This window comes from Lolium perenne, chromosome 7, assembly GCF_019359855.2.
Source record: "Lolium perenne isolate Kyuss_39 chromosome 7, Kyuss_2.0, whole genome shotgun sequence".
NCBI lineage: Eukaryota > Viridiplantae > Streptophyta > Magnoliopsida > Poales > Poaceae > Lolium > Lolium perenne.
This window is the reverse complement of record NC_067250.2, coordinates 91,815,397-91,830,084: the sequence shown is the minus strand read 5'-3', so window position 1 is coordinate 91,830,084 and position 14,688 is coordinate 91,815,397. Positions and strand designations below refer to the sequence as shown.

General features: G+C 45.2%; 2 protein-coding genes across 8 annotated transcripts; one reads left to right on the top strand and one right to left on the bottom strand.

Annotated features, from left to right (window-relative positions):
- The first annotated feature begins 2,644 nt into the window (after positions 1 to 2,644).
- On the top strand, positions 2,645 to 7,229 carry LOC127316671 (uncharacterized). Of its 7 annotated transcripts, none has more exons than XR_011748568.1 (8): positions 2,652 to 3,008; positions 3,176 to 3,292; positions 3,379 to 3,432; positions 4,225 to 4,327; positions 4,433 to 4,509; positions 4,634 to 4,724; positions 5,002 to 5,054; positions 5,404 to 7,229. XR_011748568.1 is itself a non-coding variant. In XM_051347117.1 (6 exons), exons 1-6 carry the CDS (start codon positions 2,940 to 2,942, stop codon positions 4,670 to 4,672), a joined length of 459 nt encoding a protein of 152 aa, XP_051203077.1. In that variant the 5' UTR covers positions 2,653 to 2,939; the 3' UTR covers positions 4,673 to 7,229. The 7 variants fall into 7 exon arrangements, 1 of the variants encoding a protein (XP_051203077.1); XR_011748567.1 differs by having other exon boundaries at positions 4,955 to 5,054; XR_007860569.1 differs by adding an exon at positions 3,544 to 3,630 and having other exon boundaries at positions 2,645 to 3,008; positions 4,634 to 7,229.
- A 328-nt stretch (positions 7,230 to 7,557) lies between these two features.
- LOC127312816 (cytochrome c) lies at positions 7,558 to 8,135 on the bottom strand. The gene is made up of 2 exons (XM_051343371.2): positions 7,822 to 8,135; positions 7,558 to 7,723 (listed from the first exon to the last, which is right to left on the bottom strand). The coding sequence occupies exons 1-2, from the start codon at positions 8,065 to 8,067 to the stop codon at positions 7,631 to 7,633; spliced, it is 339 nt and encodes a 112-aa protein (XP_051199331.1). The 5' UTR covers positions 8,068 to 8,135; the 3' UTR covers positions 7,558 to 7,630.
- Between the last annotated feature and the right edge of the window lie 6,553 nt (positions 8,136 to 14,688).

Here is a 14,688-nt window from a genome sequence, read left to right as displayed (position 1 = left end):
TAGTGTTCTTGCTTAGCATCATTGCATAGTGTTGAGCTCTCCACCACGATTAGTTCGAGTAAGAGACCGTGAGCTTGTTACTCTTAGAGGGTGACCTCCTAGTTGGCTTGGTTGGTGTCCCGGTGATCTCTTCGTGGAAGATTGTGAAGGGGCCCGGGCTTCTCCTTCGTGGAGTTTGAGAAGTGGTTGTGGAGCTTGCCATCTCCGGAGTGGAGGAAAAGCTAGCCATAAGGAAAGGGCTATTCCTTCGTGGGATAGGCTCGGAGAATATGGTGAGCCTTCGTGGCGTTGGGTAATCCTTCGTGGGACCTCCACCCCTCCAAACGTGATGTACCTTCTTGCAAAGGAAGGGAACACGGGAATACATCTTCGTCTCCGCGTGCCTCGGTTATTTCTATATCCGAGCTTACTTTCCTTGTGATAGCCATCGTGCTTGAAGTACATATATCTTGCTATCACTTGTGCTACATATATCTTGTGCCTATCTTGCTTTAGCTCTAGTTGTTGTTGTTGCACTTAGGTGAGCCTAGCATATTTAGGATTTGTGCTTGTAAAATAAACGTTAGTTTAATTCCGCATTCTTACAAGCCAAATCCGTAAGAATTTTTAAAACGCCTATTCACCTCCCCTCTCTAGGCGACATCTCGTCCTTTCAATGTGCTAACGTGTAGCATTCCATTAACCAATTACTCAAAATAAACAAGAGTGAGTTAAGATGATGGAAGAAGCTAGGCGGTGGATTCCTTGAGGTATGCGATGAGGTCAGTTCGCTCCTGCGGCTTCTTGAGGTCCGGGAACACCATCTTAGTGCCAGCATATTTTGTCATGCATTCATATATTTGTTTTTCTTGATCTTGAGAACTATCTTTATTTTCCCCCTTTTGTGGTTTAATTTGGTTTGGTATTAAACTTAGTCTTTTTTTTGCATCATTTAGGATGCTTTATTGTTTCTTTACTTTTATGGGAATTGGAAGATGCTTCTTATATTGGTAAAACATCTCAAGTACACAACTTATGTTCACATGTGAAAAAGTATAGTGCTAGAAAGCACCTTAGCCAGAGTAAGGTACAAGATTGTTCTCTTATTAAAGTCACATTTTTAGTCACTTTAAAAGCAACATTGTTACTTACTAAAATCAGTGTAATGCTCTTCAAAGATCAGTGTATTCGTCTTCAAATCAGTTAGAGGTACTGTTGCAGTTCGGTGACATTTGACTTGAGAAAATGCATTTTATAGGAACATATCTATTCATGTTCATCACCTTCTTTTTGTTTGCTCGTATCAAATTGTATTAAAATTTACCGCTGCAATGCACATGGTATTCTCTAGTTTATAAAACGATCAAACCTAATTTGAAGGGAAAGACTAATCACAATATGCTGGCTCGTGAAATGCATGAGAACATATAGCCTAGCAGTTTGCCAATGTCAGGATATGTGGCAATGCCGACGTAGCAAGTGGGGGCCCCAACGTGGGAGGATTTAGGTTTGATTGAGCTATTTCTCAAGTGCAAGATCTTAGAGCTCGAGATCTAGTCAATGTGAGAAGTAATATTCTACCTTGAGACACATGGTGGATCATAAGCAGGTACAATACTTCGTCCAGGAGGTACTGATACCTCCTAGTACCTTCCAATCTCGGCAGAAACACTCTAAATCAATATAACTAACCTTCAACAATTTTTTGACTAAATTTCAAAAAAAAAGATAATTTCGGTGGATAGTAATATAAGTTTACTAAATTTTTTGGAGTGTATTCAGACCAATTTAAAACTAAATTCAAATTTATTTAAATTTGGCGAAATTCCAATGTGAAAAATCCAAAGTAGTTTCCAAAAGTCTGAAATCTTTGAATATCGAGAATTTATGTGGGAACCGAAAATTTATCGCATTCCGATTTTTTCCCCTTGTTCACCCTACTAACCAAACGTATTTTCTTGGTTTTAAAATTAGGGGCATTTCCTAGTTTAAATTTAAACCGCGGTTTTGCCTATCTCATGTCCATATTTTGTTTATGATAAAAAAAAAGTTACTATCATGAAAAAAATATTTGAATACAAACTCAAGTGTACCAGATTTGTGTATATGTACCGAAACAATCTACATATATTTGTATCAGTTATTATCAAAGCTTAAATTCAAACAAAAACCTAATTAAACTTGAATATAGACAAATGGTCAAGTATGGAGCTACAATATATCAACTGCACCCCTCGTGCAACGTTACAAATTAGTAGTACTATAGTAAACAAGACCGACTAATTAAGGGCATGTGAGACCAACATTACAAATCGACATAACCAGTGAGCTGTTATTCGCGTGGTGCAGGCCAGACGACGCTAATCGAAGGTGCTAGCAGCGGCTTCAAAACTCGAGGGATAAGCTCCGTCCATGAGACCGGCGGCAATGGGGGACGACTCGAGCCGGGAGGCGGAGGAGTACCTGTTCAAGGTAGTGATCATCGGGGCCAGAGCGGTGGGGAAGAGCAACCTGCTCCCCCCGCCCCCTACGCGCAGCATCGGGTTCGAGTTTCAGACTGACATTACTTGGACCATATGCACGTGCTATATATACGTGTAGCATGGAGAACATGTAAGTGCGACCCCCTTTGCCCTATCTCAGGGCGCTCCACGACACTCAGCTCATCGATTGGGCCCCACCTGTCTGGGGAAAGTACGCGCCGCTGAGTCGCCCCTCACACAGCCCACGCGCCCTCCCGAACCCTACCTCTCTTCCCACATTTTCTGCCGGCGGCGGCTCCCAACGCCCTCCTCTTCCCCCCGCTCTCACCCAGCCTCTCCCGGCCACTCCACCCTTCGCCCCCGGACGTTGCTCTCCTTCATAGCCACCGGCGGATCGGCCTCTCTCCGAGACACAACCATGATCCACGGGATCCCTAGAGGTTGCGGCGGTCTGATGCGGGAGGTGCTACGCCGGCCATGGTCGCTGGCGGAAGGACTTTTGGAGACAGCGATAGCTCGAAATCTACAACGGCAGCGGCTGGACACGTAGGCACTCTCTCCTCTCCCTCTCTCCAGCTCCTCAAACCCTAGCGCCTCCCGCTCTTGGCCATCTCCTCCGGCGCCGTGACCGGAATCAGCCGACGCCGTCCATATCCTCCCACCCGTGACCTCACCCTGCGCCTCCTCCCCTCACAGTTTTTTCTTGAACATAGAGGAAGGACGCTGCCGAACCTGGACACCGGCGGGGAGAACGCTGCTTTATCAACTGCTTCGGCGGCTGCTGCTCCATCTACTTGGTAGTGCTGCTGCATCTCCAGCCCGTGAAAAAGGTAGATTTCTGCTCTCCTTTTCTTTCTTTGCCCTTTTTTCCTAATTATCTATAGAATGTAAGCTAAGTGATGATGATATTTTCTAGGAGGTTGAGAGGATCTACATGACAATCAGACCTGCCTGTGTTCAACTTCTTATGGTATGCACTTCTTGTCTTCTCTACTGTTTTTATGTTTGTTTTGGTTTAGATCAAAGCAATAGTTACTCTTCAGCGTATATAGGTTGAAGCGATTATTTCTTGCTTCGACAGGTACTTTTAGCTGAAGGGAATAAAGCTTCTTCAGTGACCTTGAGCTTGGCGCTGATTGGCTTCTAAAGATTCATCAAACTTTAAAACGTATTGTGGTTCATGGAAGTTACTAGCGAAGAAAAAATGTTTTTTTGTCATTATAAGCAATCCAATTTCCCCCTTCACTAGCGTCGAGATTTTAATGACTGCATTAAGCTATGTGATATGCATCGTAGGTGTAGAGTTAAGAAACTTAATTGATCTGGTTTTGTTCCTCTGATGGCCTTTTGAAAGTATAATTTTATCCCGGCTAGCGACAAGTCCTTAACACATGAATGGTTTAAAATGTGTTATAAGACACCACATTTTGAGAAAAATGGAGATTTTAGGCTTGAAGATGTTGATACTGCATTCACTGGGTGTCCTTTTTTCCTATTGCGATTGAACTACATCATGATATCCCGAACATTATTGTGTTAGTGTGTGCCTATTTTCTATCTTTTCAAGCATTTGCCATTTTCCCCTTGTCTGCTTATAAAGTGTGATGTCTTTGCAGATTTATTTGTGACCCATTATTCGATTGTTTTATGTTTATCATCCTATTAAATAAGACGTGGTAACTACTATGCTTAGCGATAGATATGTACGGCAGATCCATTTGCTTGCCAGGGTGCAATCTTATGCATTTTATTTTGGCTGCAGATGTCTTGGGACAGATTTTGGGTGTTTCTAAGCAAAGCCATGTTTGCATGTCGACTAACACATCCGACATTGCTAAGAGGGTTATCACTCTTAGAGATGACAGGTTAGATCCTTGTGTTGTACCAGGCAATTGGGATGTCAAGCAATATGTTTTTACTTTGAATCACCTTCGTCTATTCCTACTATTATAAATATACCCTTTTTTCAGTTTCAATGTGGATGATATGTGTGGACAAATGGACCGGCATGGCTGCCTGGTTTCTGTGGCTGAAGAATACAAATACAGTAATATTCCTTTTGCTCTGATCATTTAGTCATAATGGATTAAATAGCTTACTGTCAGTCTTGCAACTTTTTTTCTTCCATTTCCAGTGAGAGATAATAATTCACATTTATTTTTCTCCTAAAGCTCCAGGAAGGTGAGTGGTGTTTGTTGCGACATATCTAGGGATTGTGCTTGGGAAAATTGGCAAACGAAGGTATCAATAACTTATTACAAGGTAAATTCAATTTTGCTTCCTTTTTACATGCATATTTGTAGTTTTGTATAGATTAGTAGAAAGTGGATATTTTTAGCTGTGTTTGGAGATACGTACAAATGGTTTGATGTAACCTTCATTATGTCCAAAGATTAATTGATATGATTTTTTTGTTGATTATTCCTGCTCATCTATTTCAATTGTAAAATAAATAAATAAACCGCGTTTGTAAAGAAACATGTCATCTATAGATTTATGCTCCCTTAAATGGCTGATAGCCACCCGGCGTCTGCTACAGCGACGATCTCAGCGCCTGTCTGTTGCCCTTCCTCAACAGCAACAACGACGCAGGTACAGCCTTTGCATCAACCATCGGAGGCGAAGATGAGAAAGTTACCTGTTTCTTTTTTTAGGCATCCATCTCTCCCATATGAATTGGTTGTAAGCACTGAGGAGACCCTAATATAGATGGTTCTGTTTTTTGCATGTCATTTCGCTCGTGTTGCTTCACATTTAATATTTTAATTTCAAATAGCTTTTTACTGATGTCATCCAATTTTTTTTGTAAGCATCCATTCTATATGTTCCTATGTAGGAGGCAAAATTCATAAACTTGTATGTGCACAAAAATATCTTTTCCTTTCTTGCCAAGATGTATTAAGTGTTAGTTGTTAATTTCCGTTCGTTTATGAAAATCTAGGAACACGGGAATTGAGCTCTTGCTTCAGGTATCATTTCGCTCGTGTTGCTTCACATTTAATAGTTTAATTTCAAATAGCTTTTTACTGATGTCATCCAATTTTTTTTGTAAGCATCCATTCTATATGTTCCTATGTAGGAGGCAAAATTCATAGCTTGTATGTGCACAAAAATATCTTTTCCTTTCTTGCCAAGATGTATTAAGTGTTAGTTGTTAATTTCTGTTCGTTTATGAAAATGATTGTTCTGCACTGCTACCCTGTCCTTTTGGTAGCACATCATGCCGCTGTGTTATCCCTCGCTAATAACACCATGCTCATGCACTTTGACATTTCTTTTTGGCTATTTATCTAAAAGAAAGAAAGTTAAATCATTGAAATCTCTAGCATAAATGTTACCTCCTGGTAGAAACAGTGACTGAATGTGGGAGACAATAACCTAAATCAAGATTGTTGCCTCTGCCGGGTATATGATATGAAGATTAGAACAGTTGGACGGTAGAGGCCAGATCAGGTATAATAATGTTACTGAAAAAAGGAGAGGGTGAGCTCTTACCAGTTTCAGCATTGAAGTACCTTGAGCTTGCAATGTATTCATTTTCTGTAATGCCTTCTGCCTAAATTCTGATGTTTTTCAGATAAATAAATATGCATGGAATGTCCAATGTTCTGTCATTTTCTGATGATTAAATACAAACTGTCAAATTCTAACCCCTGATCTTGCAGCATAAAGGTATCAGATCATTACTACAAGCGCTTACTCCATTAATAGCTAATATAAGTTGTATGTTACTGGTCCTCAGTAATTAGCATAGTTTCATGTTCAGTACTTTTTGGCATTGGGTTGTCGAACTGTTAGTGTTCCCATTTGCATATTCAGTTTAGATATTACTTGTATGTAGAAATGCGTCTCTGAATTATGTGCAACATGTTTTTGCTTGATTCTTCAATATAAGCCAAAAAAAATTTGCATATTAGTTATTTCCGTTCTAATTAATATAGTTTTAGAGCAGTGTTGTAGTCAAATTTTGGAATCGGGTGGGCTCATAGACGAGACTGTTGTTGCATTTTGGGAATGTTTAGGTGGGAAAACCCTTTTATGTCTGGCTCCTAATTAAGCAATGCATATATGTCAGGCAGTTCTTGGAAAACAGAATCCTTTGGTTGGTTGGTTGTACAGTTAAACGGCTACACTTTGTTGCGGAGTGTTACAATATTAAATGTGTCCTTCAAGTGCTGGGAGTTGAACTCTCTTGGATTTATAATTTAAGCAGAGTCTATATAAGATATAAAAAATATGATCCCATGCTTATGAACAGTTTGTTCAGCTCGCAAACTTAGGGAGAAGAGAAGATTCTCCTATAATGCTGATAGTTAGATGAGGGGTAGGAAGAGAAGGGAAAGAAGAGTGTGGAGGCCTACTCAAGCAGGCCACCCTTGACATCTCCATCTCCTGCAAGGCGGAGGCCATGTCCATAATGAACTCGTTCATCAACAACATCTTTGAGGGGCTCGTCTACGAGGTTGCCGATCGCATCCACTACAACAAGGAGCTAACCATCTCCTCCTAGGAGATCCAGACCTCTATCTGCCCCATCCCTCTTCTCGCTGTCTATGAGGGCACCAAGGCCGTCACTGAGTTCACCTCATCTTAGATTGCATTGTTTGCATACCTTTGTAATTGTAGTAGCTGTTGGTAGTTTGCTTTGTTTAACTAGAAATATTGTTAGAGCTGAATTGAAAATCCTGAATGTATGGCATGGTACTGATCTGAAATACTAATGATGTGGTGCTTCTTTCCGGAAACGATTCGATCCTGATTAATTTACTCGTGTGCTGCATTGTCTGACTACCTGAGTGATCTCTGACATTTCATGCTAATTTCTTTATGTATTTTTGTTTACTATACGATTTTACTTTTGAGACCTGGATAATCGTTGTTCCATGAACCTGTCGCAGAAGTCTCAATGTTTATTTATGAGCAACATAAGTTTTCCTTTGTTACTACATGCTTGCTTGTGCTTTTAAACCTGTGGCTATGCTACTGTTTTTTTTTCCCAATTGTTGAATTTGGTAACTTGTATATTGAATGCATCTTCCACGTGCAATTGTCCAAATTGGGACGCACATTACCGGCTAGGAAGCGCCCCATGGGGCGCTCCAGCTACTAGTTCCATTAACGAATGACCGAAAATAAACGAGACCGGGTTAAGATGGTGGACGACGAAGTTAGGCGGTGGATTCCTTGAGGTATGCGATGAGGTCGGTGCGCTCCTGCGGCTTCTTGAGGCCCGGGAACACCATCTTCGTACCAGGGATGTACTGCATTGTTTGTCATCGATCGATCCATCAGAACGACGTTAGTATATATTGCAAGAATGGATTGATGAGATGGAACGATTGAGAAGAAGAAGAAGAACCTTCTTGGGGTTGAGGAGGTAGTCGTAGAGTGTTGATTCTCCCCAGACGACGGCCGCGTTCTTGTTGCCGGCGGAGTAGGAGTATCCGGCGGTGGTGCCGGACTGGCGGCCGAAGAGACCACTGAGGTTGGGCCCCTGCTTGTGGGCGCCGCCGCGCTCGACGGTGTGGCACTGCGCGCACTTGGTCCGGAAGATCTTGTCGCCGCTCGCCGCGTTGCCGGCCGGGGCGTCGCCGAACGAAGCCATCGATGAGATTCCTTTTCCTTTGCGCGCGTCCTTCCTTGGTTCTTCTCTTTCTTTCACGTACCCCTCCCTCCCCCCTCCCGTCCAACTTGAGCATGCATGGCCTAATTGGTTGGTTCACAGCTAAGGAGCGGCTCCGCCATTCACTCATGAGATCCGCTCTTTCAGCATCACCACCCCTCTTGCTCCAACCCTTCTCCTCCTCTTTAGCCCTCCACGGTATGAACCACAAGCAGGAGCCTTCAACATTACACAATAGGTAATTTTCTGTCCTTCAACATTACCTCTAGCATTTAATATGTACGTACGATAAATATAAATTTGGTAATCTTTATGGCAACGCTTTGGGAATGAGTGTGATACCATCGAAAATAAAGTAACTCTGTTTTTTCCCTATTGTGGTGGTACCTTACCAAATAGTGGCATTGAGCTAGAGGGTTTGTCGGATCTTGTAGATTTTGGGTTTGTATCCTCGCAGAACCAATCATATGGATTTGTTGAGTTCGTGTTAGTGTGTGTCATGATGTTTTTGTCGATACCATCTTTTGTGGTGTTGGAGTCTTTCTTTGGCGCTATGGTGAATATCTTGTGGTCCAGGGGATGTCCCCAGCCCAAGCACATTCAACGCTCAAGGCTACTCATCTTTCTAGATTTTTTTTTTAGATAATGGGAATATATTAATATCAAAAGATACCAATCACATCTAGCCTCTGCAACAACGCCTCATCCTAATGGCAGTACAGATGCACACAGCTAAAAAAGAGTAAAGAAAACTAAGAAATAAGTCCCGCTACAACATTCTAGACCTAGCAACAACAATACAACCACCACCGTGACAACACCTGAAGTACAGACTCTCCAAAAGCGATGCCTCCAAGAAGGGAACAGTGCACCAGCGCCGTCGTCGCCCGACCAAAGGTCTTAGATTTTCACCCTGAAGATAGTCCCCACTCTCAAAACAATGCCTCCAATAAGAACATTGTCAGGAACAACCAGTTAAGGCCAGACCTTGGGTTTTCACCCTGAGAGGTAAGACTCTAAGCTTCTCCCGTGCTGCCGCGCCCCACATGCATACCACTGCTGCAGAGCCCGGAACGCCAAGCAGATCCCTCAGCATCACGGAGACTCGAACCTCCTTTAGCCAGTCCACCAATCCGGCCTTCATGATATTCCTTCTTCTGACTTCACCATGGACCAAAAAGTCACCTGATGTCAACACAAAATAGAGCTTCGCGCCGCTCCCTCCGGAACCAAACGGTCAGAATAAAAACATGGGTGTGCGTGACTGAATACCACCCGATCCAGCAAACTGCAGGCAAAAGATGCACTGTTCCATTTACCAGCGGAGCTTTCCGGAACTCATCTCTCCAGCCAGATCAAAGCAAACTGACCTCCGGAAGATCTTCATCCTCGCATGGGAGAAACCCGAGGACCGCCACCAAAAACAAAGCAAGATAAGCAGCCCCCACACCGCCAATCCCTCCTGCCGGATCACCAAGGAAGAGGACAGCGACGCGGATCATGCGTACCGCCGCCAAACCGTTACCGGGCGCGGAGCCCGCCACCGCTCCACCGAATCCTCCATGGCTACCGACAGAGAGCCTCAGGCCTCGGCCAAGTAGTCGTGCCGCCCGGCTTCCTCCACCAGCGCTACATCACCTCCCATGGAACGCCACCGCGGAAACCCTCTTCCCCCCCTCGTCGATTCGATGGAGGGGGTACCGCCACCACCGCCATAGCCAGGCCGGGACCAGGGCCATGGCCGGGGCCGAGGCCGAGGCACGGGGGCCAGGGCCGGGGCCAGCACCAGGGTCGGGGCCGCGGCCGGCAGCGACTGAGGGCGACGGGCGGCGGGTGGCTGTGGGGCCACTAGTAGGAAAAGCCTCATCTGTGGCGCACCAAAAAGCACATTCTGTGGCGCATGGGTGGTGCGCCACAGAATTCTCGCCACAAAAATAAGAATTCGGTGGCGCACCTGCCCATGCGCCACAGAAAGTCTTATTTCTGTGGCGCACCACCGCCGGTGCGCCACAATTTTTTTTTTGAATTACAAAAAAATGGCTGCCAGATCTAGATCTAGGGCCACCGATTTTTTTTTGATTTTTTTTGAAATTTCGCCAGAAGGTCGCCGCCGGAGGTGGGTGGTTGGGTGGGTTGGTTGGTTGCGTGGGTGTGGTGGGTGGGTGGAGTATGAGGCTGGCCGGAGGAGGTGGTGCAATAGGAGGAGGAGGAGGAGGTGGTGGCGGTGGTGGTGGTGGAGGTGGTGGTGGTAGAGGAGGAGGAGGAGGAGGAGGAGGTGGTGGTGGTGGTGGTGGAGGAGGTGGTGGTGGAGGAGGAGGTGGTGGAGGAGAAGGTGGTGGTGGTGGAGGTGGTGGAGGTGGATGTGGAGGTGGTGGAGGTGATGGTCGCCGGAGGAGGTGGTGGTGGTGGTCGCCGGAGGAGGTCGCGGGAGGTGGTGGTGGTGGTGGTCGCCGGAGGAGGTCGCCGGAGCAGGTGGTGGTGGTGGTCGCCGTGTTGGAGATATGCCCAAGAGGCAATAATAAAAGTGGTTATTATATATCTTTGTGTTTATGATAAATGTTTATATACCATGCTATAATTGTATTAACCGAAACATTGATACATGTGTGTTATGTAAACAACAATGAGTCCCTAGTAAGCCTCTTAACTAGCATGTTGATTAATAGATGATTATAGTTTCATAATCATGAACATTGGATGTTATTAATAACAAGGTTATATCATTATATGAATGATGTAATGGCCACACCCATTTAAGCGTAGCATAAGATCACGTCATTAAGTTATTTGCTATAAGCTTTCGATACATAGTTACCTAGTCCTTTCGACCATGAGATCATGTAAATCACTTATACCGAAAAGGTACTTTGATTACATCAAACACCACTGCGTAAATGGGTGGTTATAAAGGTGGGATTAAGTATCCGGAAAGTATGAGTTGAGGCATATGGATCAACAGCGGGATTTGTCCATCCCGATGACGGATAGATATACTCTGGGCCCTCTCGGTGGAATGTCGTCTAAATAGCTTGCAAGCATATGAATGGTTCATAAGATACCACATACTACAGTACGAGTAAAGAGTACTTGTCAGGAGACGAGGTTGAACAAGGTATAGAGAAATACCGATGATCAAACCTCGGACAAGTAAAATATCGTGTGACAAAGGGAATTGGTATCGTATGTGAATGGTTCATTCGATCACTAAGTCATCGTTGAATATGTGGGATCCATTATGGATCTCCAGATCCCGCTATTGGTTATTGGTCGGAGAGAGTTCTCAACCATGTCTACATAGTTCACGAACCGTAGGGTGACACACTTAAGGTTTGATGTCGTATTAGTAGAACTTGAATATGGAATGGAGTTCGAAGTTTTGTTCGAAGTCTCGGATGGGATCTTGGACATCACGAGGAGTTCCGGAATGGTCCGGAGAATAAGATTCATATATAGGAAGTCATTTTATAAGTTTGAAAATGATCCGGTGCATTTATGGAAGGTTCTAGAAGGTTCTAGAAAAGTCCGGAAGAAATCACTTTGGAAGGCGGAGTCCCGAAGGGACTCCACCACCCATGGCCGGCCAACCCTAGAGGGGTGGAGTCCCAAGTGGACTCCACCAAGGGGGCCGGCCACCCCCCCTCATGGAAGGGTGGGAATCCCACTTGAGGTGGGAGTCCCACCTTGGGTAGGTTTCCCTACACATGGAAGGTTTTGGGTTGGGGTCTTATTCGAAGACTTGTAGTCCAACACTTGGGGGTTCCACCTATATAATGAGGGGCCAAGGGAAGGGGCCGGCCACCACAAGACCACTACCTTGGCCGCACCCCAAGGAGGCCGGCCACCCCCTCTCCCAAACCCTAGCCGCCCTACTCCTCCCCCTCTCCCGCAACGCTTAGCGAAGCTCCGCCGGAGATCTCCATCGCCACCGCCACCACGCCGTCGTGCTGCCGGATTCAAGGAGGAGCTACTACTTCCGCTGCCCGCTGGAACGGGGAGAAGGACGTCATCTTCATCAACACCGAACGTGTGACCGAGTACGGAGGTGCTGCCCGATTGTGGCACCGTCAAGATCTTCTACGCGCTTTTGAAAGCGGCAAGTGATCGTCTACCGCAGCAACAAGAGCCTCATCTTGTAGGCTTTGGAAATCTTCAAGGGTGAGTCTCGTTCATCCCCTCGTTGCTCCCGTCTTCTAGATTGCATCTTGGCTTGGATTGCGTTCTCGCGGTAGGAAATTTTTTGTTTTCTATGCTACGAATCCCTACAGTGGTATCAGAGCCGTGTCTATGCATAGATGGTTGCACGAGTAGAACACAATGGTTTTGTGGGCGTTGATGCTTATGTTATCTTTAGTTGAGTACTTTGCATCTTTGTGGCATAGTGGGATGAAGCGGCTCGGGCTAACTTTACATGACCGCGTTCATGAGATTTGCTCCACGCTCAACATGCAACTTGTATTGCATAAGTAGCTTTGCGGGTGTCTGTCTCTCCTACTATAGTGAAGATTCAATTTACTCTTCTATTGACAACACTAGTATCACCGTTGTGGTTCATGTTCGTAGGTAGATTAGATCTCACTCGAAAACCCTAAACCACGTAAAATATGCAAACCAAATTAGAGAACGTCTAACTTGTTTTTGCAGGGTTTGGTGATGTGATATGGCCATAATGTGATGATGAATATGTATGAGATGATCATTATTGTATTGTGGCAACCGGCAGGAGCCTTATGGTTGTCTTTAAATTTCATGTTGAGTAGTATTTCAAAGAAGTTGTAATAGTTGCTACATGGGAGAACAATCATGAAGACGGCGCCATTGACCTTGACGCTACGCCGACGATGATGGAGATCATGCCCGTTGATGATGGAGATCATGTCCGTGCTTTGGAGATGAAGATCAAAGGCGCAAAGACAAAGGGGCCATATCCTATCACATATAAACTGCATGTGATGTTAATCCTTTTATGCATCTTATTTTTCTTAGATCGCGACGGTAGCATTATAAGATGATCCCTCTCACTAAAATATCAAGATAATAAAGTGCTCATCCTTAGTAGCACCGTTGCCAAGACTTGTCGTTTCGAAGCATCTCGTGATGATCGGGTGTGATAGACTCAACAAGTGCATACAACGGGTGCAAGCCAGTTTTGCACATGCGGATACTAAGGTGGCCTTGACGAGCCTAGCATGTACAAACATGGTCTCGGAACACGTGGTACCGAAAGGTAGAGCATGAATCATATGATTGATATGATGAACACTTTGAGTGTTCGCCATTGAAGTTACATCTTGTCTCGTGATGATCGGACTTGGTGAAAGAGCAAAGTCTAAACCCCGTGTTTTGTGTGTTTGATGACAACACTTGAGTTATCTCACCGTGTACCTTGAGTATCATTGCTAGATTTGCAAGTGCATGGTGACCTCGCTGGACACGTCAAGATCGGAGGACCGAAGCGTAGTTATGGGTAGCTATAGGTTTTCTGGTTTTGTGTGTGTTTCGCGAGGTGACATGGCTGGAGAGAAAAAGGGAAGAAAACCAGTTTTAGCCAGGCCGGTACTACCGGTACCTGTAGCGGTAGTACCGCTACCCCTATAGGTACCGCCTCACGGTACCGCTCAGAGTTCTGCGCTGGATTTGTCCCACAGAACAAGTTACGGTACCTTTACGGTACCGTGAGCGGTAGTACCGCTTGCAAGCGGCAGTACCGCCCACGGTACCGCTCAAGTACCGTAACATGTTACGGCAGTACCGCTCTGGTACCGCTTCGGTACCGCTTTGGATCCAGTAAGGTCTGGACCCTATTGCGGTACCTCAAGCGGTACCGCGAGTGGTAGTACCGCAATGTGTCCACGTGGACAAGTTCTGTGGGGATTTGAACTCAGAGCGGTAGTACCGCTTTCCAGAAGCGGTAGTACCGCTTAGGCAAAAACTGGACATAACGGTTGGATTTGGAGGAGCCTATTTAAGGGCCCCTTCTTCCCCAATTCGTTTTTATCTCTTCTCTCTCTCTCTCCTCCATTTTTGCTGAGCTTAATCCTTGAGGATCTCGCCAACCATCCAACCAATCTTGCTCAAATTTTGAGGAGTGGTGGAGGAGACCTCGATCTATAGTTCTACCAAGAGAGATTTCACCAATACTTGCTATTCCTTAGTGGATCTTGGTGTTAGGGTTCCTATTGGGGGACATTGGAGAAAGTGCATCCATGGAGGCTAGCTTGGTGTTGTACTAGCTCCATGGATTGTTGGGAGCCTCCTTGTGGTGTGGAGCTCGCCCCAACCTTGTGAAGGAATCACCGCCTCGACCGGTGCCTTAGTGGAGAAGGGGGAGCACCTTTGTGGAGCTCTCTCAAGGAAGAAGGTGAGGCCTTCCTTCGTGGTGTGGCCGTCTAGTATCTTGTGTGAGGCTAGCACCTCCTCAACGCAGACGTACTCCCTTTTGTGGGAGGAACTGCGGGAAACAAACCTCGCCTCGTCTCCGCGCCCTCCGGTTGTCCCGCTCCTTACTCTTACTATCTTGTGATTGTTCCTTTGCTTGTTGCAATTGTTCTAGGATCATTGTAGGATCACCAACACCACTAAAGCAATCACCTTTATCTTCCGTTG

Excerpts from the sequence above, each read along its gene's own strand:
- LOC127316671 (XM_051347117.1), top strand. The coding sequence starts at position 2,940 with ATGGTCGCTGGCGGAAGGACTTTTGGAGACAGCGATAGCTCGAAATCT. Across the intron at positions 3,009-3,175 it reads CAACGGCAGCGGCTGGACAC|AGGAAGGACGCTGCCGAACC; the intron begins GTAGGCACTCTC and ends TCTTGAACATAG. Across the intron at positions 3,293-3,378 it reads ATCTCCAGCCCGTGAAAAAG|GAGGTTGAGAGGATCTACAT; the intron begins GTAGATTTCTGC and ends GATATTTTCTAG.
- LOC127312816 (XM_051343371.2), bottom strand. The coding sequence starts at position 8,067 with ATGGCTTCGTTCGGCGACGCCCCGGCCGGCAACGCGGCGAGCGGCGAC. Across the intron at positions 7,724-7,821 it reads ACCTCCTCAACCCCAAGAAG|TACATCCCTGGTACGAAGAT; the intron begins GTTCTTCTTCTT and ends CAAACAATGCAG.